Source organism: Physeter macrocephalus, chromosome 16 (assembly GCF_002837175.3).
Source record: "Physeter macrocephalus isolate SW-GA chromosome 16, ASM283717v5, whole genome shotgun sequence".
Lineage (NCBI taxonomy): Eukaryota > Metazoa > Chordata > Mammalia > Artiodactyla > Physeteridae > Physeter > Physeter macrocephalus.
In genome coordinates, this window is record NC_041229.1 from 100,559,157 (window position 1) to 100,581,321 (window position 22,165).

At 57.2% G+C, this 22,165-nt stretch overlaps 2 protein-coding genes across 3 annotated transcripts in view; one reads left to right on the forward strand and one right to left on the reverse strand.

Annotated features, from left to right (window-relative positions):
* Positions 1 to 4,147: 4,147 nt before the first annotated feature.
* Positions 4,148 to 6,291, forward strand: LRRC10B (leucine rich repeat containing 10B). Its single transcript, XM_024133117.1, has one exon. The coding sequence runs from the start codon at positions 4,261 to 4,263 to the stop codon at positions 5,137 to 5,139; it is 879 nt and encodes a 292-aa protein (XP_023988885.1). The 5' UTR covers positions 4,148 to 4,260; the 3' UTR covers positions 5,140 to 6,291.
* A 4,138-nt stretch (positions 6,292 to 10,429) lies between these two features.
* Positions 10,430 to 22,165, reverse strand: part of SYT7 (synaptotagmin 7) — a 64,119-nt gene continuing 52,383 nt past the window's right edge. For both annotated transcript variants that reach the window (XM_055091697.1, XM_028501493.1), the window contains 5 exons: positions 18,800 to 18,969; positions 18,305 to 18,419; positions 17,600 to 17,799; positions 15,207 to 15,407; positions 10,430 to 10,869 (listed from right to left, as the gene is read on the reverse strand). In XM_055091697.1, the coding sequence (XP_054947672.1) occupies positions 15,303 to 15,407; positions 17,600 to 17,799; positions 18,305 to 18,419; positions 18,800 to 18,969 (590 nt within the window). In that variant the 3' untranslated portion in view covers positions 10,430 to 10,869; positions 15,207 to 15,302. The remainder of the gene's footprint in view (positions 10,870 to 15,206; positions 15,408 to 17,599; positions 17,800 to 18,304; positions 18,420 to 18,799; positions 18,970 to 22,165) is intronic.

Below are 22,165 nucleotides of genomic sequence, written 5' to 3' on the forward strand. Positions count from 1 at the left end.
CCACAGGAATGCAAGTGCCACAAAGGCAGGGCTGTTTGTCTATGATGTTCACGTTCATAGCCATCCCCAGTGCCTGGGCATACGAGTAGGGGCTTGACGTTTGTTGAATGAATACCTGAATGATGGTGAGGACTCAAGTTCTGGCTGGTGCAGGTAAGGAGAGTGGGCCATGGCACGAAGGATATTGTCCCTTTCCTTTTTGGCCAAATGAGGGAGTTGGACTAGACCCTCAGGAGATCACGAACCATGGGAATTGTTTGCATGACTGAGCGAGTTCCAGCCTCCGCGCACTTTTCTGGGATTAGGGTCACTGGCTTCTTACAGACATTTAACAGAGCTGTGATCTCCCAGAGGAGCTAAGCATCCTCCCAGCTCTGACATCTCGTGTTGGCTCTAATACGTGCAAATCCTTGCTTTCTAAGAACCTCCGAGGCCAGCATTCCATGATCTTATTCAAGTCTCAGCAGCCACAGTGGCTCCAAAGATCAGCAGGGGGGCATGGGCGGGGGTGGGGAACCAGAGGGGCCTTGGCAGGGTCAGTGGGTCAGGCGGCTGGGGTGCTTGTGGGGGCACGGGAGGGGCGACAAAGGAGACTTCTACATTACACGTGCTGTTTTCTTCCTTTTGTTTAAAAGGAAATAGATTTAAAGCAAGTATGATGAAATCTGAGCAATTGTCAGGGCTGGATTCTGGGCACAGGGGTGTTTATCACAGAGAACTTTGTACTTTTTCCATATTTCAAAAATTTATTTTAAAAATACAGATTTGGGGCGTCCCTGGTGGCGCAGTGGTGGGGAGTCCGCCTGCCGATGCAGGGGACACGGGTTCGTGCCCCGGTCCGGGAAGATCCCACATGCCGCGGAGCGGCTGGGCCCGCGAGCCATGGCCGCTGGGTCTGCGTGTCCGGAGCCTGCGCTCCGCAGCGGGAGAGGCCACGACAGTGAGAGGCCCGCGTACCGCAAAAAAAAAAAAAAAAAAAAAAGCCATTATTTGACACTGTAAGTTAACAGTACTGTTATAAGTTGATAGTATTGTAGCCAGATGGAGAAAGAAATATTTGTAACACTTATAGCACAATTTGGAGGTGGGCAGGACAGTTATAGCTCATGATTAGGAACGGAGAGGCCGTTTTGGGTGGCCGACGGGCCTGTTCTTTGGACATTTTTCCAGTGCATGTGGGCAGAGGGGCTGGCCGGGATCTGGGCCCGTTCCTGGAGCTTGTCAGAGCCCCTCCCTGCTCCCAGGTTTCAGTTTCCTGCCTTCCTGGGGAGTGGGGAAAGGCTGAGAGGCCCCGTGCTGGGGGCGAAGCTAATTCATTAGTGACGCCTTGACAAGGACTGGGCGCCCGCAGTGACAGTGTGATTCACCGACACGATTGCCCCACTGCCGGCCTGCGTGGGCCCGGCACGGCAGTGCATTTTACCTTTACTCACTGAGAAGGGCCTGGTGGGAGGCGAAGGTACAGCATCTACCCAGAGCAAGAAAAAGACTCGGAGAAAGAAGAGGGCTGGTCCCCTGTACCCTTGAACCCAGGAAGCTCTGCCAAGCCTGGTGCTGGCGTCGCGGGCCTCACGCAGCTCCTGCCCATGCTGGCAGAGCCCAAGAGGGCTGCCTGGTGCTGGAGCGCCAGCTCCGAGCATGTGGTGAGGGGGGCTGGCTGGGCTTCCTCCTCCACAGCAAATGTTCCCTTGGGGAAACTGCTGGGGGGAGGGTGGTTAGGAAGGTGGGGGAGGTGCTCATTCTTATCTCGGCTGCCTGGCTGGGTTTTCCTCAGCTTTCTGGTGTCTGAGGTGTCACCTCTTCCCAGTTCTCCCAAATGAGTAGAAGGCAGAAAGTTGGATTGGGGCTTAGGTGGGGTCTGGAAGGAGCTTGAAGTCCCCGTGGCTGGGGCTCAGAATTCTCCTACATCCCAGATCTGGTGTCTGGGCCCCAGTTATTCTCTGCCCGGGTCTTCTACCCCAGCTTGCATCTGACCAGTCTTCGTTCCAGGACAGGGGTCCAAGGCTAGTTCCTGGCTCAGAGCAGTACCCGTCTCTGTGTTCACCCCATGACACCCCTTGCCTGATTACAACTGCTATTGCTCTGCTCTTTCGTTTATTTATCCAACACATAGATATCGAGTATCTGAGAAAAAGATGCCAGGAGCAAAAAAAGGTACACGCTGAATAATTCCATTTATATGAAATTCAAGAGCAGGCAAAACTGATCCATGATGATAGAGGTCAAGATCATGGTTGCCTCTGGGACTGACTAGAAGAGGCAGGTGTGAGGGAACTCTGAGTGACGGAAATATTACACGGGTGTTTACATTTGTCAAAACTCACCAGACTGAAAAAACAAACAAGCAAACAAACAAAAAACAAACAAAAAAAATCTCACTGGACTGTACACTTAAGATCTATGCATTTCACTCTATGTAAAGTTTGCCTCCATCTTTTAAAATGTTGATAATTTTCATGGAACGACTACTATGTGCCAGACCCTGTGCCAGCAGGGAAGGAGACAAGCTTACCTGCCCCAGCCAGCTCACATTTCAGGGGTTGTAGTTTTCATCCTCTCCTTGCACTGGCCCCTGCTGTCTGCCCTTGGGCCGGCATGCTTCCCAGATTGTAGTGGAGATGGGAGTGGGGGTGGGTCAGAGGGCAAGATGCTGTCTAGAGTCTGTCCCTGCAGCCAATTACATGGTCACACCCACCAAGGTGGGAAGGCAGGTTGGAGGAGGACTGGAGCCTGCAGACTTGACTTCCTGGCTGTACATACACACTCTACTCGCTGTGTGACCTTCAGCAAGTCGCCTGCCTACTCCCTCTGGGGCCACTTTCCTCATCTTTCTTATGGGATTAATAATGCCTTTGTCATAAGAGTTAGACTGAGGCTCTGCTGTGAGAAAATTCATGGACAGAGGTGGAGTCATTGTTTCCATTGATTGGAGTGGCATTTGGTTAAGAGCAAAAGTCGGAGAGTCAGACTGCCTGCTTTCAAATCCCAGCCACCAGCCAGCAGGGTGACGTTGGGCAAGTCACCCAGCTCACATCAAACCTCTCAGAGCTTCAGTTTCTCCATCTTTAAAATTGGGGCAATGAGGGTACCTACCTCACAGACTGTGGCAAGGACTCAACGCAATGCGTTTAGCATAGGGCTGGGCACATGGCAGGCTGGCAATAAACCTGAGGGAGTGTTTCTGCTGGCAGCTCTGGCAGGAGGGCTTGGAGCAGGATGGTAGCAGTCATGGGCAAAAAGCTGTTGGTGGGAACGTGTGCAAGAGGAACAGTTCCAGAACGAGCGTGGTCATCACTGCTGGTGCTCAGAGGAGCTCGTGTGCTCCGGCCCTCCTCCGTCCACCGCAGCCACACACCGAACTGGAGCATAGCTGGAGGGACTCGGCAGGAGAGGGGGATGTGAGTGCACGAACCAGGAACCTGCTGTGCACTGCGGGTGCACTGGGCGGGGAGGGGGGCGGAGCCAAGCTTGGGTCCCCGCAGATCCTCAGCTGTGACCCAGTCTGAAAAAGCCCAGAAAGGAACAATGGTCTGAGTTACTATCCTAAAGTGACCCCAGCGGGAAGACTGGGCGCACGCCGCTGGACACGAACGGCCGGCAATGACCGTGCCCCTCAGTCCCTCCTCGAGAGCCACTTGTCCAGAATCCTGGGTCGCGCGCCGGCGTTTCCTCGGTCCTTGGTTCCTTCTTCTTGGACTTGCAGCTCTGGACGCACACAACCGCACACCAAACGGCTCGCTGTGGCTGGAAGTGTAGACAGCGTCTGTCGTCGGGTCTGTGCTGGCACGGTGCCAGGCTTGCGGACAGCGGATCTTGGGTTCCCTCGGCGAGCGCTGGCTCCGGGGCTGGTCGGGTGGGAACGCGGGGCGCGAGCCCCTGCGCCCGGACCCCGCTCTGGTGACACCTTGGCCCCGCCCCGCCCTCCCTCCGCCTCATTGGCAGCCGCACGCGCGTCGGGGGTTGCCAGGGCAACGGGTGTCAGAGTTGCGAGTCAGTGCTAACCTGAGCCAGTCGGCCTCCGGCGGAGGGAGCAGGCGAGGCCGGAGGGCGGACGGCGGAGCGCGGCGCGTGGCGCGCGGCGGCTGGGCCCCAGGAGGGCGCCTCCTCCCGGCCAGGCACGGCCCCCCTCCCGGCGCAGGGGCAGGCCGGGGCGGGGGGCCCCGGAGCCGGCGCGGCCTTGGCCCCGTCGAGGAGGCCGGGGGGTCGCGAGGGCGGGGCGATGTCGGGCGGCGGCGGCGGCCCCGGCCGGGGCCCGTGACCATGGGCATAGCCGAGTCCACGCCGGACGAGCTGCCATCGGACGCGGAGGAGCAACTGCGCAATGGCGAGCAGCAGTTGGAGCTGAGCGGGAGGCGGCTGCCGCGGCTGCCCAGCGCCGTGTGCGCGCTGAGCCGCCTGCAGAAGCTGTACGTGAGCGGCACGGGGCTGCGCGAGCTGCCCGAGGAGATCGAGGAGCTGCGCGAGCTGCGCATCCTGGCGCTCGACTTCAACAAACTCGAGCGCCTGCCCGACGGTCTGTGTCGCCTGCCGCGCCTCACGCGCCTCTACCTGGGCAGCAACCGGCTGCCGGCACTGCCCGCCGACTTCGCGCAGCTGCAGAGCCTGCGCTGCCTCTGGATCGAGGGCAACTTCCTGCGGCGTTTCCCGCGGCCGCTGCTGCGCTTGGTGGCGCTGCAGTCGCTGCAGATGGGCGACAACCGGTTGCGTGCGCTGCCCGCGGAGCTGCCGCGCATGACGGGCCTGCGCGGCCTCTGGCTCTACGGCAACCGTTTCGAGGAGTTCCCGCCCGCATTGCTGCGCATGGGCCGCTTGCACATCCTCGACCTAGACCGCAACCGCCTGGGCGGCTTCCCCGACCTGCACCCGCTGCGCGCCCTGCGCGTCTTCTCTTACGACCACAACCCGGTCACTGGGCCCCCCCGCGTCGCCGACACGGTCTTCCTTGTGGGCGAGGGCGCCGTCGAGCGCATGGCCGAGCGCGACGAACCCACGCCCCGGCCGCCGCCCCGGCGCCCAGCGCGGGCCTTTGAGGATGAGGAGGAAGAAGACCTGCTCATAGGGGGCGGTAGCTCCCGGGCTCTGGGGCCCCCCGTGGACAGCCTCTGCGCCCTGGAAGCAGCTCCAGGACTGGGCACCTGAGCCTGTACTCTGGGTGTTGGGCCTCGGCCACTCGGGGAGGAGGGCCTCTGGGAAGGTTTGTGGGAACGGTGGGTCCCTACTTGGGGCAGAGAAGGGGTCTCTTTGGGCAAGCTGCCAGGGACAGGCAGGCCTGGGGGCCATCTTCAGACATTCCAGGGTAGTGAAGAGACTGCCTCCTGGCTGGTCTCTGGGCGCCCTTCAGGCCAAGAAGTCCCGGTTCCGTCCAGTTCTTATAGCTCCGTCTGGTCCTGATAGAGTCACTGACAACACAGTAGTAAAGGCACCAGCTTCTTCCTGGAACCAGGGTCACACTGACCATGGAATCATCCCCTTGGCTGAGTCTGAGAGCTCAGGGCACCCACCAACCTCCCTCCTCCTGGAGTCTGGATCTTCTAGGTCCACCCTTTCTGGTGCAGGAGCCGCTACCTCTGCAGTGGACCACATGCCTGCTTGAGACAGAACTGCCCCCAGAAGAAGGCCTGGCCCGGGGGCAGGGGCTTGGAGTTGGGGCTGGTGCCCCGAACAGACAGGTGTGGGAAACCGGGATTGGGGCCCTAACACCATAGCTGCCCTTGTTCCTCCACCAGGGCTCATGGTACATACCTCCCTCCCCAGGTCCCCTCAATTTTGTGTGGGGAAGGGGGGACTCAGAAGGCAAGGTCTCTGCCCTTGCCTTTTATTCTGTTCTCTCTTCTTCCAGCTTGTGCCTGGAATCTTGCTGGGAAAGAGAACATCCCCTCCCTTCCCCACAGCCTGAGCCTTCCAGCTGTCAAGTTTGAAAAGAAGCCACTGTGCCTCTAGGGCCTCCTGCACTGGAGAGAGAGGCTCTCTACTCTGGGCGGCTGCTCCAGTGTAGCCACTGCCTGTACTCTCCATTCCCTTAAATGGGCACCATCGGGGTGGCTGGCATGGCGTGGGGCATGGGACTGTGTGCCTCCACTCCGTCACCAGGACAGCCTCCGGGGGTGAGGAGTGAGGCCTCGCTCTGCAATTCCCAGGGCCAGAGCTTTCCCATCCAAGCAATAATGGGAGGAGGGCCCGGGGCCAGGGCCACTCAGGGACACTGTCGGGGGCAGGGCCCCCCCATGGTAGCGTTTTCTTTAGGAAGAAAAAAAAAAAACTGGCTGTAAACATAAATTATATTTCTCGGAGAAAGAATGTGCGTTTCCCACATGCCTGTTTATTTATAAGCCCTGGGAGCACTGGGTCCCGTTGCTGTGGGGACCATGGGCTCCCTCTGGCACTGCCCTCTGTCCATGTGCTCCAGCTCTATGTCACAGTGGCCCTGGCCAACTGTTGTGTCCTGTCTGGGGAACAAGAGCTTGTCTTCAGTCACAAATGGCTCTGGCTGCTCAAGACTGCTCTCTCATCTGGCTGTATCTTACTCTCTGCCACCTGGCCACCGCCCCTCACCCCCAGTCCCCCTTCCTTGGTCTTCTCCAGCTTAATTCTCAAATTCCTGACTCTTAATATGTTTTTGAATCTCCAGCTTGGCTGACCTTTCTCTATTCTTTCACTGGCACTGACATCCATCCTCTCTGTCTGACTCTATTCTTCCATCTCCCTGGAAGAATCTTCCTTCCATCTTCCATCTTCCTTCCATCTCCCTGGCTCCATTTTCCTCTCTCTGTCTCTCCCTCTTAGTAGTTTTTTTTTTTTTTACGCAGTCATTACTTTCTCCCCTCATTGTTCAGAAAAAAAAGAAAGTATAAATATTTAAAGAAAGAGAGAAAATTGTAAAAACCTCAAGCCTAGAGGCCCATCTCCCTTGAGAAGATGCTGCCAGGCCACCATCACCATGGCAACAGGGATGATGTCATACAAGGCCCAAAGGTCAGGCCTGGCCCAGCAGCTCTGCTGGCCACTGGGCTGGACCTGGGGGTTAGGAGGAGGCTGGGGATAGATCTGAAGGAGTCAGCTTGGGAGAGTGAAGGCCTCCAATGGACAGAAAGTGCTCTTAGGGTGGGAAAGATTGGAGGCTGCCTCCTTCTCAAGGAGGAAGAGGAGTGCGGGGGTTGGCTGCAGACCTTGTCCCTCCCAGGGCTCCTCAGGTGCCCATGCTCCCCCTGTTGAGGCTCCATCAGGGCCAGTGGTCCCTCCTGGGGTCTTGGAACTTGCAGGAAGGAACTTGAGTTCTCAGTCACTCAGGTGGGGTAGGAGTGTCAGCCATCCAGACTGTCCTCTTGCCCCGTGATTCCTATGATGGCATATTCCCCTGTGCCTAGAATCAGAAGGCTTGGATTTCAGTCCTGGGACTTCCCTGGTGGCACAGTGGTTAGGAATCTTCCTGCCAGTGCAGGGGACACGGGTTCGATTCCTGGTCCGGGAAGATCCCACCTGCCGCGGAGCAACTAAGCCTGTGTGTCACAACTACTGAGCCTGTGCTCTAGAGTCTGCGAGCCACAGGTACTGAGCCCTCGTGCTGCAACTACTGAAGCCCGCTTGCCTAGAGCCCGTGCTCCACAACGGATTAATCCCAAGTATATTTGAGTACCTAATAGAGTATGAGTGTGCTAGGTACTAGAAAAAGGATGATAAATCTGTAAATATTGTTCATGAGGTGTTCATAATCTATCTGGAGAAGATTACGATTCCTGGTCCGGGAAGATCCCACCTGCCGCGGAGCAACTAAGCCCGTGTGCCACGAGAGCCACAACTAGTGAGCCTGCGTGCCACAACTACCGAAGCCCGCGCACCTAGATATCGTGCTCCGCAGCAAGAGAAGCCACCGCAATGAGAAGCCCTTGCTTGGCCGCGACTAGAGAGAGTCTGTGCACGGAAACGAAGACCCAACACAGCCAAAAATAAATAAACAAAAATTAAAAAAAAAAGGAAGAAGCATGGATGTCAATCCTAGTTCTACTATTGACCGAGAGATCTTAAGCAAGTCATGCCCCTCCCTGCCTCCCAGGCCTCAGTTTATCCATCTGCACACAAGGAGCCTGGGTTCGTTTAGAGCTGATGCTGCAGCTCAGCACTCCAGGCAACCTGGTGTTTGTCCACCTTCCCTTTATGCAAATCTCAGAGGCAGGGGAGGGGGTTGCAGGGGAGCCACAGTTACCCTGGAATAACTGCCAGCCCAGATTCCCTTCCTCTCTCTGGTCTGTTTCCCTGTGCCTCTTCCCCCTTTGCACTCACGCGAGGACTCTAAGTCCGGGCAAAGGCCCCGTGATAAGTCCCCCTGGGCCCTCCCAAGGCACACAGGGCTGTGCCTTTTTTGCATTGTCAAGGGCGGCACCCTTATCCACAGCGGCTCGCCAGCCAAGCAGGGCTGCTGAGGCTGAGCTTCTCCGCAGGGAAAGAGGAGAGAAATCTGTTACGGTCCCGGGAACCAGCTCTGCGGCTTGCTTGCTTCGCTATCAGGAGCCGCTTTCTCTTGGGGAGTTAGAGAGTTGGGTTAAAGTGGGTGCTGATGCCTGGTCCGAGAGCGCTATTGAGGGTCTCTGTCTCCATGTAGAAGGGGGGTAGACTAGGATAGGAATCGTAGCCTGTCTTCCTCCCGGGGCCTCCCAACAGCCAGACCTGCTGGCCGGCGGAGCAGCAGAGATCGGATCCTTTCCTGGCTTCATTACCGCCATCCCCCTCTTCCCATACACACTCAGGGGCTCCGGAAAGCAGGAGAACAAGGTGCTCGGGACCTGGGGGCCCTGCCCAGAAGCACCTCCCTCGCATCCAATGCCACCACATCCGCTTGCTCAGCCATCGCCCTGGAGCTTCCTTAAGACACCTGGGCACTCTCGTTCTGAGGATGGACATTTATTAGCACACCCGAGTGTGCTGCACAGAACATGTATTCAGACAGGGATCCCTGCCCAGGGGGGCTCACAATCTAAAGGTGTCACCACACATACACACAGGACACAGCCACAGAGAGCGGGGCATCTTCAAGGGACACAGATGGTTGGGGAGACGCGGGCTGGGGCATATGGGGCACGTTCAAGTGATGTCCTTCTTGTTGTCTTTGTTGGGGAGGGAGAGGAGAGCAGGACGTGGCCTGAGAGGGCCTTCCAGAAAGCAGCGGAATCCAGGAGGGACTTGCAGGAGAAAGGACACCAGAGGGCACTGGTCCCAGGCACGGGGAGGGATGGGGAGTCTCTGCAGGCATGGATGAAGAGAGACCCCACGAAGTGAAGGCAGGAGAAGGCAAAAGAGGCCAGGAGGAGGCCTGGAGCCCATGGCATGGGGCTGCCACCTCTGCCAGCCCGAGCTGTCCTGCTTTCAAGCCTAGTTTTTCCAGAGCGAGCCTGAACAGGAGCCCTGGCAAGGAGTGCTCGTGAGGCTACCTCCCAGACCCTAGGGCTCCCTCCGATCTCTGGGCCAGAGATCAGAACCTTTTAACGGGACGTTTAAACCAGGCTGTCGGAAATTCATGGGGCAGAAGGTGAGAGGGCGGGCAGCTTCAGGTGGGGGTACTTAGTGCAGGAGGCACCGTGGCCCCTTCACTCGGAGTGGGCAGGGGAGACACGACAGCAGAGGGCACTCATTTCTTGTGTGCCTGTAACAGATGTAGCACCTTCCTTCTGAAGCACCCCAAGAGCTGCCAGGCCTCGGCTTCTCCTGGGCTGTGTGTGGGAGGGAAGGGGAAAGGGCTAGGATGGTTATTGCTCTTTTGTGGACGGAGGGAACTGACACCAGGAGGAAGGAACTAGCTTGCCCGGGGCCACTGTGTCTGGAGAAGGAAGACACTGGGGCCCAGCTTCCCAGGTCCTCAGGATAGGACTAGCCTTGGGTGTTTTTGAGTTGGAGAGACTTTTACAATCCTAAAGGATGAAACCAGAAAAGGATGGAGAGAAGCCGCAGGTCCAGCCAACAGACCCAGAGCTTCGCAGGAAACAAGAAGGAGGAGGTGCTGGCCTGAAACCACAGTGGCCCAGCCAGAGTTCAGGTGGTGGTGGGGAAGGTGGAGAGTCTCCCTTTGGTTTGTCTGACCTGCCTTGGAGGGTGGTTCCCCTGGGAAGTGAGGAAGGGGATGTCGGGCTGGGTGAGCTGGAGGGGCACCCCTCAGGCCCCGAGGAGACCCCACTCCCAATAAGCCTGGCTTTAGGCCTGATCCAGGGGCTACGGCTGCTCCTCTGCTTTCTGGGTAGCTGGTGGGATCATATGCTCAACCTGAGGATGGGCTGGAAGGGCCTCATCACCCGTGAAGCCAAATCCCAAAGGTGACAAGTGAGGGGAGATGCAGCCCCAGGGTCCCCATCCCCTCACCCCACTGCTTCTTCCCCTGGGAGGAGAGGGAGAGCTAGGACCCACGGAGGAAACAGCCAAGGCCCTACTTTTTCACGATCCTTTATTAATCAGAACAGGCCTTGCCACAAAAAGCAGGGCCCAGTCCCACAAAAATATGATTTTGCAAAGAGGAAATCTTGCTGGCTTAGAGGGTGCGTGTGGTGGAAAAATTTTGTATGATTCTTTTTTTCCTTTTTTTTTCTTCAGCTTTCCTTCATTTCTCTTCGCTGCAAATTTTTTTGTGATGGTGGGTTTTTGTTGTTGTTGTTGTTTTTATAAAACGCTTGCACTCAAGGACTCAAACACAATACAAACAGCGACCACCAAGCCCCACCCCTGGGACCCCAGAGGGGCTGAGGATGCTGGGGGCTTCCCTTGGCTTTTTTTGTGGCTGTTCTCCTTGTCCCTTCCCTGGCATCTGGCGCCGGTGGGCAGGTGCGGGGTCCTGGAGCAGGTGGAATTTGTACAGCAGTTACGTGGGGAGATGGTCACAAGGAAGGATACCTGAATAAGATAACGACTAAGTCTGGGGCGCCCACAAAGATGGCAGATGACCGCTCATGAAGGGACCGGGGACACAGTGGAGAGGAGATAGATGGGCCCAGGCAGGCCTCAGCTATCCCTGGAGGCTCTGTGGGGGGAGGGGAAGGCGGGCCTTGCCTTCAGGCTACGGTAATAATACTTTACTCACGGGTAGCACCTTCAGAATCCTCCCCCGCCTCCACCCCCAGGTCAGGTGACAGCGGCCTTACAACCTCCCCTATGAGGTAGGTGAAGTATTATTACCATCATTTTACGGATGGGGAAACTGAGGCCCCGGAAGTGTGGGTGATTTGTCCAAGGTCCTAGGATGGTGACAGGGCACGAGGGCCCTCCCCCCACCCTCAAGTTCCCCCTTTCCTTGTTCTTCTATAGCCTTACACCGCCCCCGCCCTCACTCCATACCACCCGCTGCTTCCCTTGCCCACCCTGCCCTTGGCCCACCACTTGCCACCCCTCCCCCACGTCCCGGAGCTCAGGGGGCCCGTCGCGGTTGGAGAACCCCAGGCCCGGTTCATCAACGTGCCTGGGTGGGGTCAGATCTGGAACAGGCACGGCCTGCAGACGCTCTCTGTGTGTGATTGGCTAAGAGCTTCGGGGACCGGGCTCGGAAAACGGGGATGCAGTTGCCCCGCCCACTCAATGCAAGTTGGTTCAGTCCCCGAGTGCTCTGTAGCAGACACCGGGGCCTGGGGCTGGGCTCGCTCTCCCACCGGCCTCCGGCGTGCTGGGGCACAGGATTCCAGCGAGGGATGGAGGATGGCAGATCCCCTCCGCTTCTCAAAGCTTCCAGCAACACCCTTGCTTCGCTTCCACTGTCTCCGGGGTCGCTGCCCTCCCGTCCCCGCTGGGGGCTGGTTCCCCAGCCCGCCCGATAAGGACCGTGCCGTTGGGGCGGACCCCCATTTTAAGCAAAGCCACAATATGGAAAAATTGGGATTTACAAGGAATGTGGGTGACTATTTGCTTTACGTTAGCACTCTTCACTCTACAAAATGATTCACCTACTTTGTATGAGATTCCTCTAGATCCCTGGGGTTAGGGAGTAGGGGCGGGGCCGTGAGATTCTAGGTAAGAAACCTTTGATACGGGCAAAAATGTGAGCGTCTACTGCACAGAGCAGCACGCTCAGCTCAAAGGGAAGTCTACTTAAGGAAAACGGTTCCCGACTGCTTATGCTTTTGCCGTGCTAAGTGGGGGACCCTTTCCAGAGTCTCCTTCCTGGGGTGTCAGACCCATCTGGGATTGAACTGTGCGCCCAGACCTCGTCCACAGACTGTATTGTCAGGGCGCCACCTCGCGGTGTGTGCCGGGAATGTCAGGCCCAGGCTCGCGGACCCCTGGATTTGAGGCTGTCACCAGCTGTCTTGCATCAATACCGGGACCGGCGCGGGGGTGAGTGGGCTTAAGCAGGGCTCATCCCGAAATCTGCTGCCTCCAAGGGGATGCCAGTTCTCGTCTCTGCAGTAGCTGAGGCAGAGGAACCACAGCTTCTTTGTGTGGGGGCAACCTCAGAACTCACAGAATCCTGGAATGTTCCCTGCTTCCTCTGCCTGAACTGAGAGGGGCAGGAGCGGTGGGGAAGGTGAAAGGAAAGCCCTGGAGAAGGTCAAGTGATGTTATATCAGAGACCACGACGGAATGAAAGGCAAGGTCTATGAGCACAGGGGATGGAGGGCTGGAGGCGTGTGGCTGGGGGAGGTCTGCACAGAGACGAGGAAAGGGAAGGAGGCTGGAAGGCGTGGCAAACGTTGCCAACGTGGCTGGGATACAACATCTGGGAAGGCTGAGGGTGCCTTCGGATGGGGGTGTTAGGGAAGAGAGCGAGTGGGGGCTTGGGACCCCTGAGACAGAAGGGAGCAGGGGAGTCCTGGTGGAACGTGATACACACAGTGGGTGCCTAAAAGGCACGAACTGACGTTCAAGAGACGAAATTGCTGGGGAAGGGGCTAGTGGAGAGTTCTGGGGGGGCGGGGGTGGGGGAGAAGGAGGCAGCCCAGCTCTCAGCCCAGCTTTTTCCCCGCCCCACCCTTCCTCCATCCCTGCCTCTCCTCTCCCACCCACCCCCGCTCCCCCAACCCCGGCTCTGTGCCCTTGACTTCTCAGCCTCCAGCCCTACCTCACTTCACAAAACCCTGCCCTCTCTGCATCATCTTCAGCACTGCGGGCCCCAGGGAAACAGGGAGCGAGTTCCCCCACCCGCACACACGCAGGCACGCACGCACACGTACACACACACCGTGGACACAACACAAGTACACAGGGCTGCGGCTCCAGGACCCCGGAGCGGGCTATATACTATCCTCAGCATTCAGGGCCCAGCCGGCACCTGAAACTGCCCTGGAACAGGCCTCTCTTGGTCGGGCCGGGGCCAAACGCCTCGACCTCCCCTCTCCTGGGCCCACTCACTGTGGGCGGGGTCGCTGCCCTCCCGTCCCCGCTGGGGGCTGGTTCCCCAGCCCGCCCGATAAGGACCGTGCCGTTGGGGCGGACCCCCATTTTAAGCAAAGCCACAATATGGAAAAATTGGGATTTACAAGGAATGTGGGTGACTATTTGCTTTACGTTAGCACTCTTCACTCTACAAAATGATTCACCTACTTTGTATGAGATTCCTCTAGATCCCTGGGGTTAGGGAGTAGGGGCGGGGCCGTGAGATTCTAGGTAAGAAACCTTTGATACGGGCAAAAATGTGAGCGTCTACTGCACAGAGCAGCACGCTCAGCTCAAAGGGAAGTCTACTTAAGGAAAACGGTTCCCGACTGCTTATGCTTTTGCCGTGCTAAGTGGGGGACCCTTTCCAGAGTCTCCTTCCTGGGGTGTCAGACCCATCTGGGATTGAACTGTGCGCCCAGACCTCGTCCACAGACTGTATTGTCAGGGCGCCACCTCGCGGTGTGTGCCGGGAATGTCAGGCCCAGGCTCGCGGACCCCTGGATTTGAGGCTGTCACCAGCTGTCTTGCATCAATACCGGGACCGGCGCGGGGGTGAGTGGGCTTAAGCAGGGCTCATCCCGAAATCTGCTGCCTCCAAGGGGATGCCAGTTCTCGTCTCTGCAGTAGCTGAAGCAGAGGAACCACAGCTTCTTTGTGTGGGGGCAACCTCAGAACTCACAGAATCCTGGAATGTTCCCTGCTTCCTCTGCCTGAACTGAGAGGGGCAGGAGCGGTGGGGAAGGTGAAAGGAAAGCCCTGGAGAAGGTCAAGTGATGTTATATCAGAGACCACGACGGAATGAAAGGCAAGGTCTATGAGCACAGGGGATGGAGGGCTGGAGGCGTGTGGCTGGGGGAGGTCTGCACAGAGACGAGGAAAGGGAAGGAGGCTGGAAGGCGTGGCAAACGTTGCCAACGTGGCTGGGATACAACATCTGGGAAGGCTGAGGGTGCCTTCGGATGGGGGTGTTAGGGAAGAGAGCGAGTGGGGGCTTGGGACCCCTGAGACAGAAGGGAGCAGGGGAGTCCTGGTGGAACGTGATACACACAGTGGGTGCCTAAAAGGCACGAACTGACGTTCAAGAGACGAAATTGCTGGGGAAGGGGCTAGTGGAGAGTTCTGGGGGGGCGGGGGTGGGGGAGAAGGAGGCAGCCCAGCTCTCAGCCCAGCTTTTTCCCCGCCCCACCCTTCCTCCATCCCTGCCTCTCCTCTCCCACCCACCCCCGCTCCCCCAACCCCGGCTCTGTGCCCTTGACTTCTCAGCCTCCAGCCCTACCTCACTTCACAAAACCCTGCCCTCTCTGCATCATCTTCAGCACTGCGGGCCCCAGGGAAACAGGGAGTGAGTTCCCCCACCCGCACACACGCAGGCACGCACGCACACGTACACACACACCGTGGACACAACACAAGTACACAGGGCTGCGGCTCCAGGACCCCGGAGCGGGCTATATACTATCCTCAGCATTCAGGGCCCAGCCGGCACCTGAAACTGCCCTGGAACAGGCCTCTCTTGGTCGGGCCGGGGCCAAACGCCTCGACCTCCCCTCTCCTGGGCCCACGCTGGGGGCTGGGGAGGGGGCGGCCTTTCTCCACTCCAGGCACTGCCTTAAAGAAAACGGGGGACCGTGCCCACCTGGCGGGCCTCTGGAGGGATCTGCTCGTCTGCCCGTCTGGCTCTCGTGCTCCGCCCCCCACTTCTTTAGTATCAGCATGTCAGGAAGGAAAGGGGCAAAGCAGGAAAATGGCTCCCAGAGCCCCTCCACCAGAGCTGGATCGGTGGGGAATGGGGCTGGTTCTCCCTAGAAATGGGGCTGGATTCCTGGGACCCCTCCCTGGCCGAGCCCTCAGGATCCTTCCCTCACCCATGGCAAGGGGGCCAGGCCAGGCATTGTGCATAAAGTGGTGAGGGCATGATGGGGACCCAGGCCCTTGGCCCCCTGGGCCTCCCTTGGCCCCATTCAGGCCTTCAGCTGGTGCCACTGAGCCACAGGCTGCCGGGGACGGGCGATCATGTCCTTCCAGTGCTTCACCTCCCCGGGCCCACTCTTCCAGGACAGGTAGATCTGGGGAGAAAGGGAAGAGGACAGCATTAGTGGCACTCTCTGAGGCGTTGCCCCTGTGTCACTGTGGAAGTGGAGGGTCAATGGTGGTGAACCTCCATTTCCACAATGGCCTGTGATCATGGGGTCCAAGGGGCTTCTGCCTGCAGTGACAACCTACCCCACAGAGGCCCCCCCCTCTTTTCCTTGTTGTGCCTCCCCTCGGGAGCCTGGGCATGCCTGGCCCTTCCGAATTAGACTCCCAGACTCTTTTGTGGTTTGGGATTGATGGGGATGGAGGCAGTTCTCTCCCACACCCTTCTCTCCCCTACCTGTTGAGCACGGCCTATCTCTCCTTACTGACAATCACTCCCACCTCCTGGGCACTTACTACACACCAGACACTGAGCTAGGGGACTTTATACACACAGATCATCAAATCCTTACCTGTGAGGCAGGTATGTTATTATCCCCATTTTACAGATGGAGAAACTAAGGTACAGAGAGTTAAGAGACTGACCCGTAGTCACAGGATTTATGAGTGGTGCAGAGGGATTTAAATCTAGGTCTTTTGGGCTCTATCCTATCGGCCCAAGCCTACCTGCCTCTGCGTGAGGGGCCTCACAGCCTCGGAGGGCCGTGTGCATGATCCCCGGGCTGACACCAGCCTTGTGACTGGCGATTAGCTAAGAGCATAGGGCTCTCTAAGCTACCCAGACCAAAGTGAGAACAAATCCACCTTCACCTTGGTTCAGCCAACAGAAGGTAGGACTGTTTCAAAGGCAGCTATAAGTGGGATCCAAAGAATACCCAACTCCAAAAGGCTAAGCTTCAGAAGAGCTTAGAAGTAGGTATGCTTACTTGGCCTGAGCTCATCAAGGAAGGGCTCAGCAGGTCCTGCTAAGAACACACAGTCCCACTGGGGTGTAGGTGATGCTGTCCTGGGGACCTGTCCCACTTGTGACCACAGGTCGGCAAGTCATACTCCCTGGGCCTTGCTAGATGGCAGGCAGGGCCAGCTCTCCTCTTCGGGGCGAGCTGCTTCTCTTCCACCCCCAGTAGCTAGGTTCTCCATTCCTATCTGTCTGAGAGGTGTCTCCACCTCGGCCCCCTTCCCTGTGGGTGCCCAGGTCACCCCTTCCCATTTCCCTCACACAGGGCTGTGCCCTGGGTGATCCATGTTCTCCCCTCCCTTGCTCCTGGCATCTACCCTTCCCCTCCGCCTGCCCTGATCACCGGCTTCCTGCACTGTTCCTGGTCAAACTTCCAAGCCTAAATGGACACCCATGCCCTTACTAAGAACTCTTCAAAAATAACTTTCATTATAATAGTAGCTAACATGTATGTTCCAAGTTCTGTGCTAAGCATCTCACCTGTGTTATTTAATCCTCCCAGCACACTGTGAGGTTAGGATTGTCTTAGTCTCATTTCAAGAGGAGGAAATGAGGCTCATAAAGGTTATGACTGTTAAGAGGTGGAACTGGCACCTGGATCCAAGTAGTATGACCGTCAAGCGCATACTCTCAACACTAAGCCATAAACAAACACAGGAATAGACATTTCAAAGTAGAAAAGTGGATGCGTTTATGTCACAGAATCGTGTCCTGCAAAAACTCAAGGCCAGGCATGGATCTGGGGTTAAAATAGGATGAGGAGAGGTCACTTTCTACAAGGAGAATGTCCATGTATCTCAGGCAATTCTTACGCCACCCTGTGAGGTGCTGTAGGGTTGGTATTAGTAGCTCCATTTACAAATGAGAACGCTGAAGCTCACAGAGGCAAGTGACTTGCCCAAGGTCATACAGCTGTTGGACAGCAGATGAGGTGGGAACCAATGCCAGGTCTTTGGAGCCTGACTACAGCTCTCAATACTTGCCTCACGCAGCTCACCCTCTACAGACGGGACGCTGGGTGACATTGCTCCGATGTCCTTACCCTGTCAGAGGGTTCTGTCCAGAAAACCCTCTTCTGGGGATCCAGGGCACTTTTTCCTACTACCTCCTTCTTTCCCTGCTCTTCCAGTGGTCTGTCCTGAACTGGTGGACCCACAGTAGGACACTTAGGGAGAATCTCGTCCAATCCTCTCATTTTGAGATGAAACGGAGGCCCTGACAGGGGAAGGGACTGACCCTCTCTCTCCTGCTGTCCAGCCCCGTGCTCACCCACTACCCCGGCTGCTTCTTTTGAGAACAGACCCTTGCTGGGTGCCCCCCTACCTTGCCAATGACATCGTTGCGGCTGAGCTTGTCCTTGTCCATGACGGTGATGATGATGGTCGTCTCCCTCAGCTTCTCCGTAGGGATGTCGAAGGCAAAGGACTCGTTGAAGATGGGGTTCAGGTTCCTCTTCATCGTCACCGTCTTCTTCTTCTCCACCCGCTTGTCCTTGTACATTAGCCACACCTTCACGTAAGGGTCTGGGGGACAGGTTGGAGAAGGGTCAGGGGAGCAGCGGTGGGGGGGGGAAGCTGGGGCAGGAGGGGCTGTGTGCTTTCCCCGGAGGGTGAGGAAAGCCCTAAGGAAGGAGGAGGGGGATCTGGGGGAGCAGAAGATGGAGGAGCCGCAAGGGACCTTAGCCATCGCGCAGTGCCCTTCTGTGAACATGAATGAGAAGACTGAGAGGCCAGGTCTCACCCGAGGTCACGGACAAGTAGTGTCGGAGCTGGGACTAGAACCCAGGTCTCCCCAACATCGTGCTTTCTTCCTGATTCTGGGAAGGACAGTATCCAAGATGATGCTGACCCTGAGGGCGCTCCAGAGACAGCACCAGGGCTCTAGGGTAAAGGAGTTGGGACTGGAGGTGGGGCACGGCGGACAAGGGTGAGGGCCACAGCCAGGACCCTGACGTCCACATGCGGTGACACTCCCGCGCACCAGAACCTCCCTGGCCCATCTGCCCTCGGCCGCGAGAAGCGCCAGCACCTGACGTGCCCCCGATGTCCATGGCTTTGAGGTTCCGGGCTTTGATGATGTTCACGATGATGGAGTTGGCAGAGGGGTTGTAGCAGAGAGACAGGAGCAGCTCCCCTCGGCTCCCCTGGGAGGGACAAGTGGAGGGGTGAGGCTGGGCCACTCCTCTCAGCTCCCCTGGGAGGGAGAACAAGAGGGCTGTGCGCACAAGGGGAGGCCTCCCCGCCCCAGGACCCCTCCACTTGGACCTGGGTGCTGACCCGACCCCTCTGTCTGTCACGGATGCACGCCTGGTCTCCCCTCATCCGGCAGGTCTGGGCCCTGCTCCAGGTTCTTTATCACAGCCCAGCCTCCCCTGAGATGACGGGTGGGAACTCTGCTCCGTCAGGCCCGCCCACCTGCCCTGCCCAACCCATAACCCTCCCAATTGCCTGAGCTTGTGAAGGGACTAGGACCGGGCCAGGATCTGCCAGCCTCCCAGCCAGGACCTGCAGGGGGGGGCCTTACACTCCCATCGCTGCATGGCTTCAGATCCTTCCAGAAGGTCTGCATCTGGGTCAGGTCCACCTTGTTGAGGGGGAGGGACACCTCCCCGATGGGGTCATTGCGGCTGAAGCGGTCGTAGTCCAGGACCTGGAGGTAGAGGACCCTCTGCACCACCTTCTCGTAGGGGAAACCTGGGAGACAGACAGCACAGGGGAAGAGCAGGACAGAGTGGCCACGCGGGGCCGGGGCAGGGCAACGCTCCTGGGCAGGGAGGAAGGGGAGGGCTGGCCCCGTGTCCTCCTGCGGCCACCCCACCTGGGTGCGGCCGGCAACACCCACGTTCAGACCTTCCTGAAATGTTAGCAAGGACTGTCATGGTCTCATGTGTCTCCCTTGACAATTCTGCGAGGTGGATGGTATCTTGTCCATTTTACGGATGAGGAGACTGAGGCTCCGATGGCTTAACTTACCTGCCCAAAGTCCCACAGCTAATAAAGAGCAGACTGGGACGATTCATTCGCTGGTCCATCACGTGTCCGTCTCGGCGACTGGGCAGTGGCCCCCTTGCTCTCTGGGCAGCCCTGACACTGCCAATCATCCTGAGACAAGTCTGGGCAAGTGGCCCTGCCTGAGGTGGCCACAGCTGGCAGGGAGCAAGCCCCAGGAGGACTCAGGGCAGGGGGAAATGGCAAAGGCAAAGAAAAAGCAGTAGACGCCTGTCCTAGGACTCCGCGCTTCCCCTTCCTCCTCTTGCCGATGCATCAGCCAGTCCTTCTGTCTTTCCTCATCAGACCGGCAGCTGTCCCTGTCTCCACTGCCACCTCCCCATCCAAGCCGCCGGCGCCTCTTGCCTAGATAGTTGCAAGAGTTTCCAAACAGCCCTCCCCGCTTGTGTACTTTCTCCTACAGCCCCTTTTCAACACGGCAGCCAGAGTGATCTTTTAAAAATAGAAATCGCGTTATGATGCTCTCCTGCCGAAAGCCTTTCAGTGGCTCCCAGTGCACTTAGAATAAAAGCCGTGCGCCTTGCCTTGGCTTCAAGTCCTTCCACAACTTGGCCCGCTGTCCTCTCCCTGCTCATCCTGTGACCGTTCTTCACCCAATGACTGAGCTCCAGCCACCCTGGCTTTTCCTGCCCCGGCCCCACCTCGCCCCGTCCTGGCCTATCCTCTTCCGTCAGGTCTCAGCTTTCTTTCCTGACGTCCCAGATGGGGTCAGATCCCCTGTTTTAAACACCAGCACTTTCCTTTCGCAGCACTTATCACAGGCTGTCCTAGAGATTTATGTTTCCTTGAGTCTGACTCTCCCACTAGGCCAGAATTTCCAGGAAGGCATCTCTGTCCTCAACCACCGGATCCCAGCATCTAATACTGTTTCTGGCACATAGTAGGCACTCGATTAAATATTTGTTAAGTGAATCAATAATTGAAAAAATGAATAAATGCCCATGAAAGGGCATGGAGTGTGCTGGGCTGGAGCAGGAGATGAGGCCAGAGCAGAGAACCGGGGGAAGGAGCTTGGATGGGATGGTAGATAACTAGGGAGCAGGGGAAGGTCTGAAGCTGGAGTCACGGCCTTGGGAGGCTTAGTCAGAGGAGGGGCTGGCCTGGGGGGGCAGTGGGTGCAGGCCAGCCTGGAGGCCTGAGGAGCTGAGATCCTGAACCAGGGTGTGAGCAGGAAGAAAAGAGGATACTTACTACCTTAGCTCAACTGGTGGAGAAGATGAAGGGAGAGGAAGGGTTCTGGAGGATTCTCGCACCTTTTGCAAAAGACGCTAGGAGCACAGAGTTACCTCTCACCAGAGCAGGTGCACTGGAAGAGGAAATCCTATGTACCTTCAGCCCCCAGACTCTGAATTCCTTCAGGGCCTCTTCCTCATATTGAGGGGGGTTATGGGCCGTGTCTTGCTCACCTCGGAGTACCCCAGGGACCTGCCCAGGTGACTTTTTTTTTTTTTTTTTTTTGCCATGCTGCGTGGCTTGTGGGATGTTAGTTCCCTGACCAGGGACTGAACCCGGGTCCTTGGCAGTAAAAGCACGGAGTCGTAACCACTGGACTGCCAGGGAATTCCCCAGGTGACCTTTGGCATCCATTCAGGTAAAATGCATGAGGACAAGTGTTCTGGAAAGGTTGAAGGCTCCAAGAGGTCCCTGTGCCTGAGTCAGCTCTCTTCAACACCAGAGGAGGCAGTCTCCTATCTGGCAAACTCCTATTCATCCATCAGAACCCATCATGAATGGCCTCTCTTCTGGGAAATGTTTTTCAGTGTCGCCAAGGGGAGTTTATATTGGGTTCTTGCAGCATCTGTCATGCAACGTATGGCTTAATTATCTACACATCTGTGTCCTCCAAGGAATGCCTTGAGGGTCACAATGGTGCCTCATTCTTTTCTGTACCCCAAGTACCCAGGACAGTGCCCAGCCCATACCTGATGCTGGGTAAAAGTTTGCAGAAGGGATCAGTGGATTGGGGCTCTGCCCATAAATTTCACCCCACCAGCTGGCTACATACACCTGCAGACAGACAGCCAAGCCTCTCACTGGTTGTGCCATCTCTAAACCTGTTCCCATGCAGAACTGAGGAGGGAAGAAACGAACAAGCACTCACTAGCTCACCCTCAATGATTTATTTAGTGGGTGAGCTGGCTGTCACTGTGCCAGCTGAAGGGGTGGGGTATCAAGTGGCTGGTACACCAGATGGGGAAGATTCCTGATTCCCTGGGGCACACACTGTAGGTTCTGAAGAGCCAGGGCACCAGGCAGTTGGTGTTGTAGGGATTTATTCTCACTGGTTGAACACAGCTGTCAGGAGAGGGTAATGGTTTCTCTAAGTGGGGTCCAGGCACCCAAAGGGCCTGGGACAGAAATCACTCCCTGATCACACACCCAGTTTCCCTGGTTACCTTGAATCCTCAGAGACAAGAGATAAAGATGGGCCTGCAGGAGAGAGGAAGGATATTTGCCTCTAGGACCCTGGGGCATGGTTCAGAGCTCTTGTTCCCCTGCATCTGGAGGGGCCTGTCCCGAGTAGGGGGAGGGGTCAGAGAAGGGGAGCCGATGGAGTGTGTTTAACAAACCGATATAAAGTGTTTTCTGGGTGTTAGTGCTTTTACAATTCACTGAGCTGTTTAACCCTCACTAGTATCTTGATTTTACAGATGGGGAAACCATGGCACAGAGAGGTTCAGGAACTTGCCCCTGGTCACACAGCTAGTAAGTGGCAGAGCTGAGATTCAAACTCAGGCAGCCTGGGCCATGGTAAGAGCCTGGGCTCTTACCCACTACACTATGGTCACTGCAGGTGCCCCACCTCTGGATGCTGTGGCTGCCTCCCTTCCTTCCTGAACGCCTGAGGATGGGTCCTGTGTCCGGGCAGTGGCCCAGCTTT

Bases quoted from the DNA above. Each gene is read 5' to 3' on its own strand.
- LRRC10B (XM_024133117.1), top strand. From the start codon at position 4,261: ATGGGCATAGCCGAGTCCACGCCGGACGAGCTGCCATCGGACGCGGAG.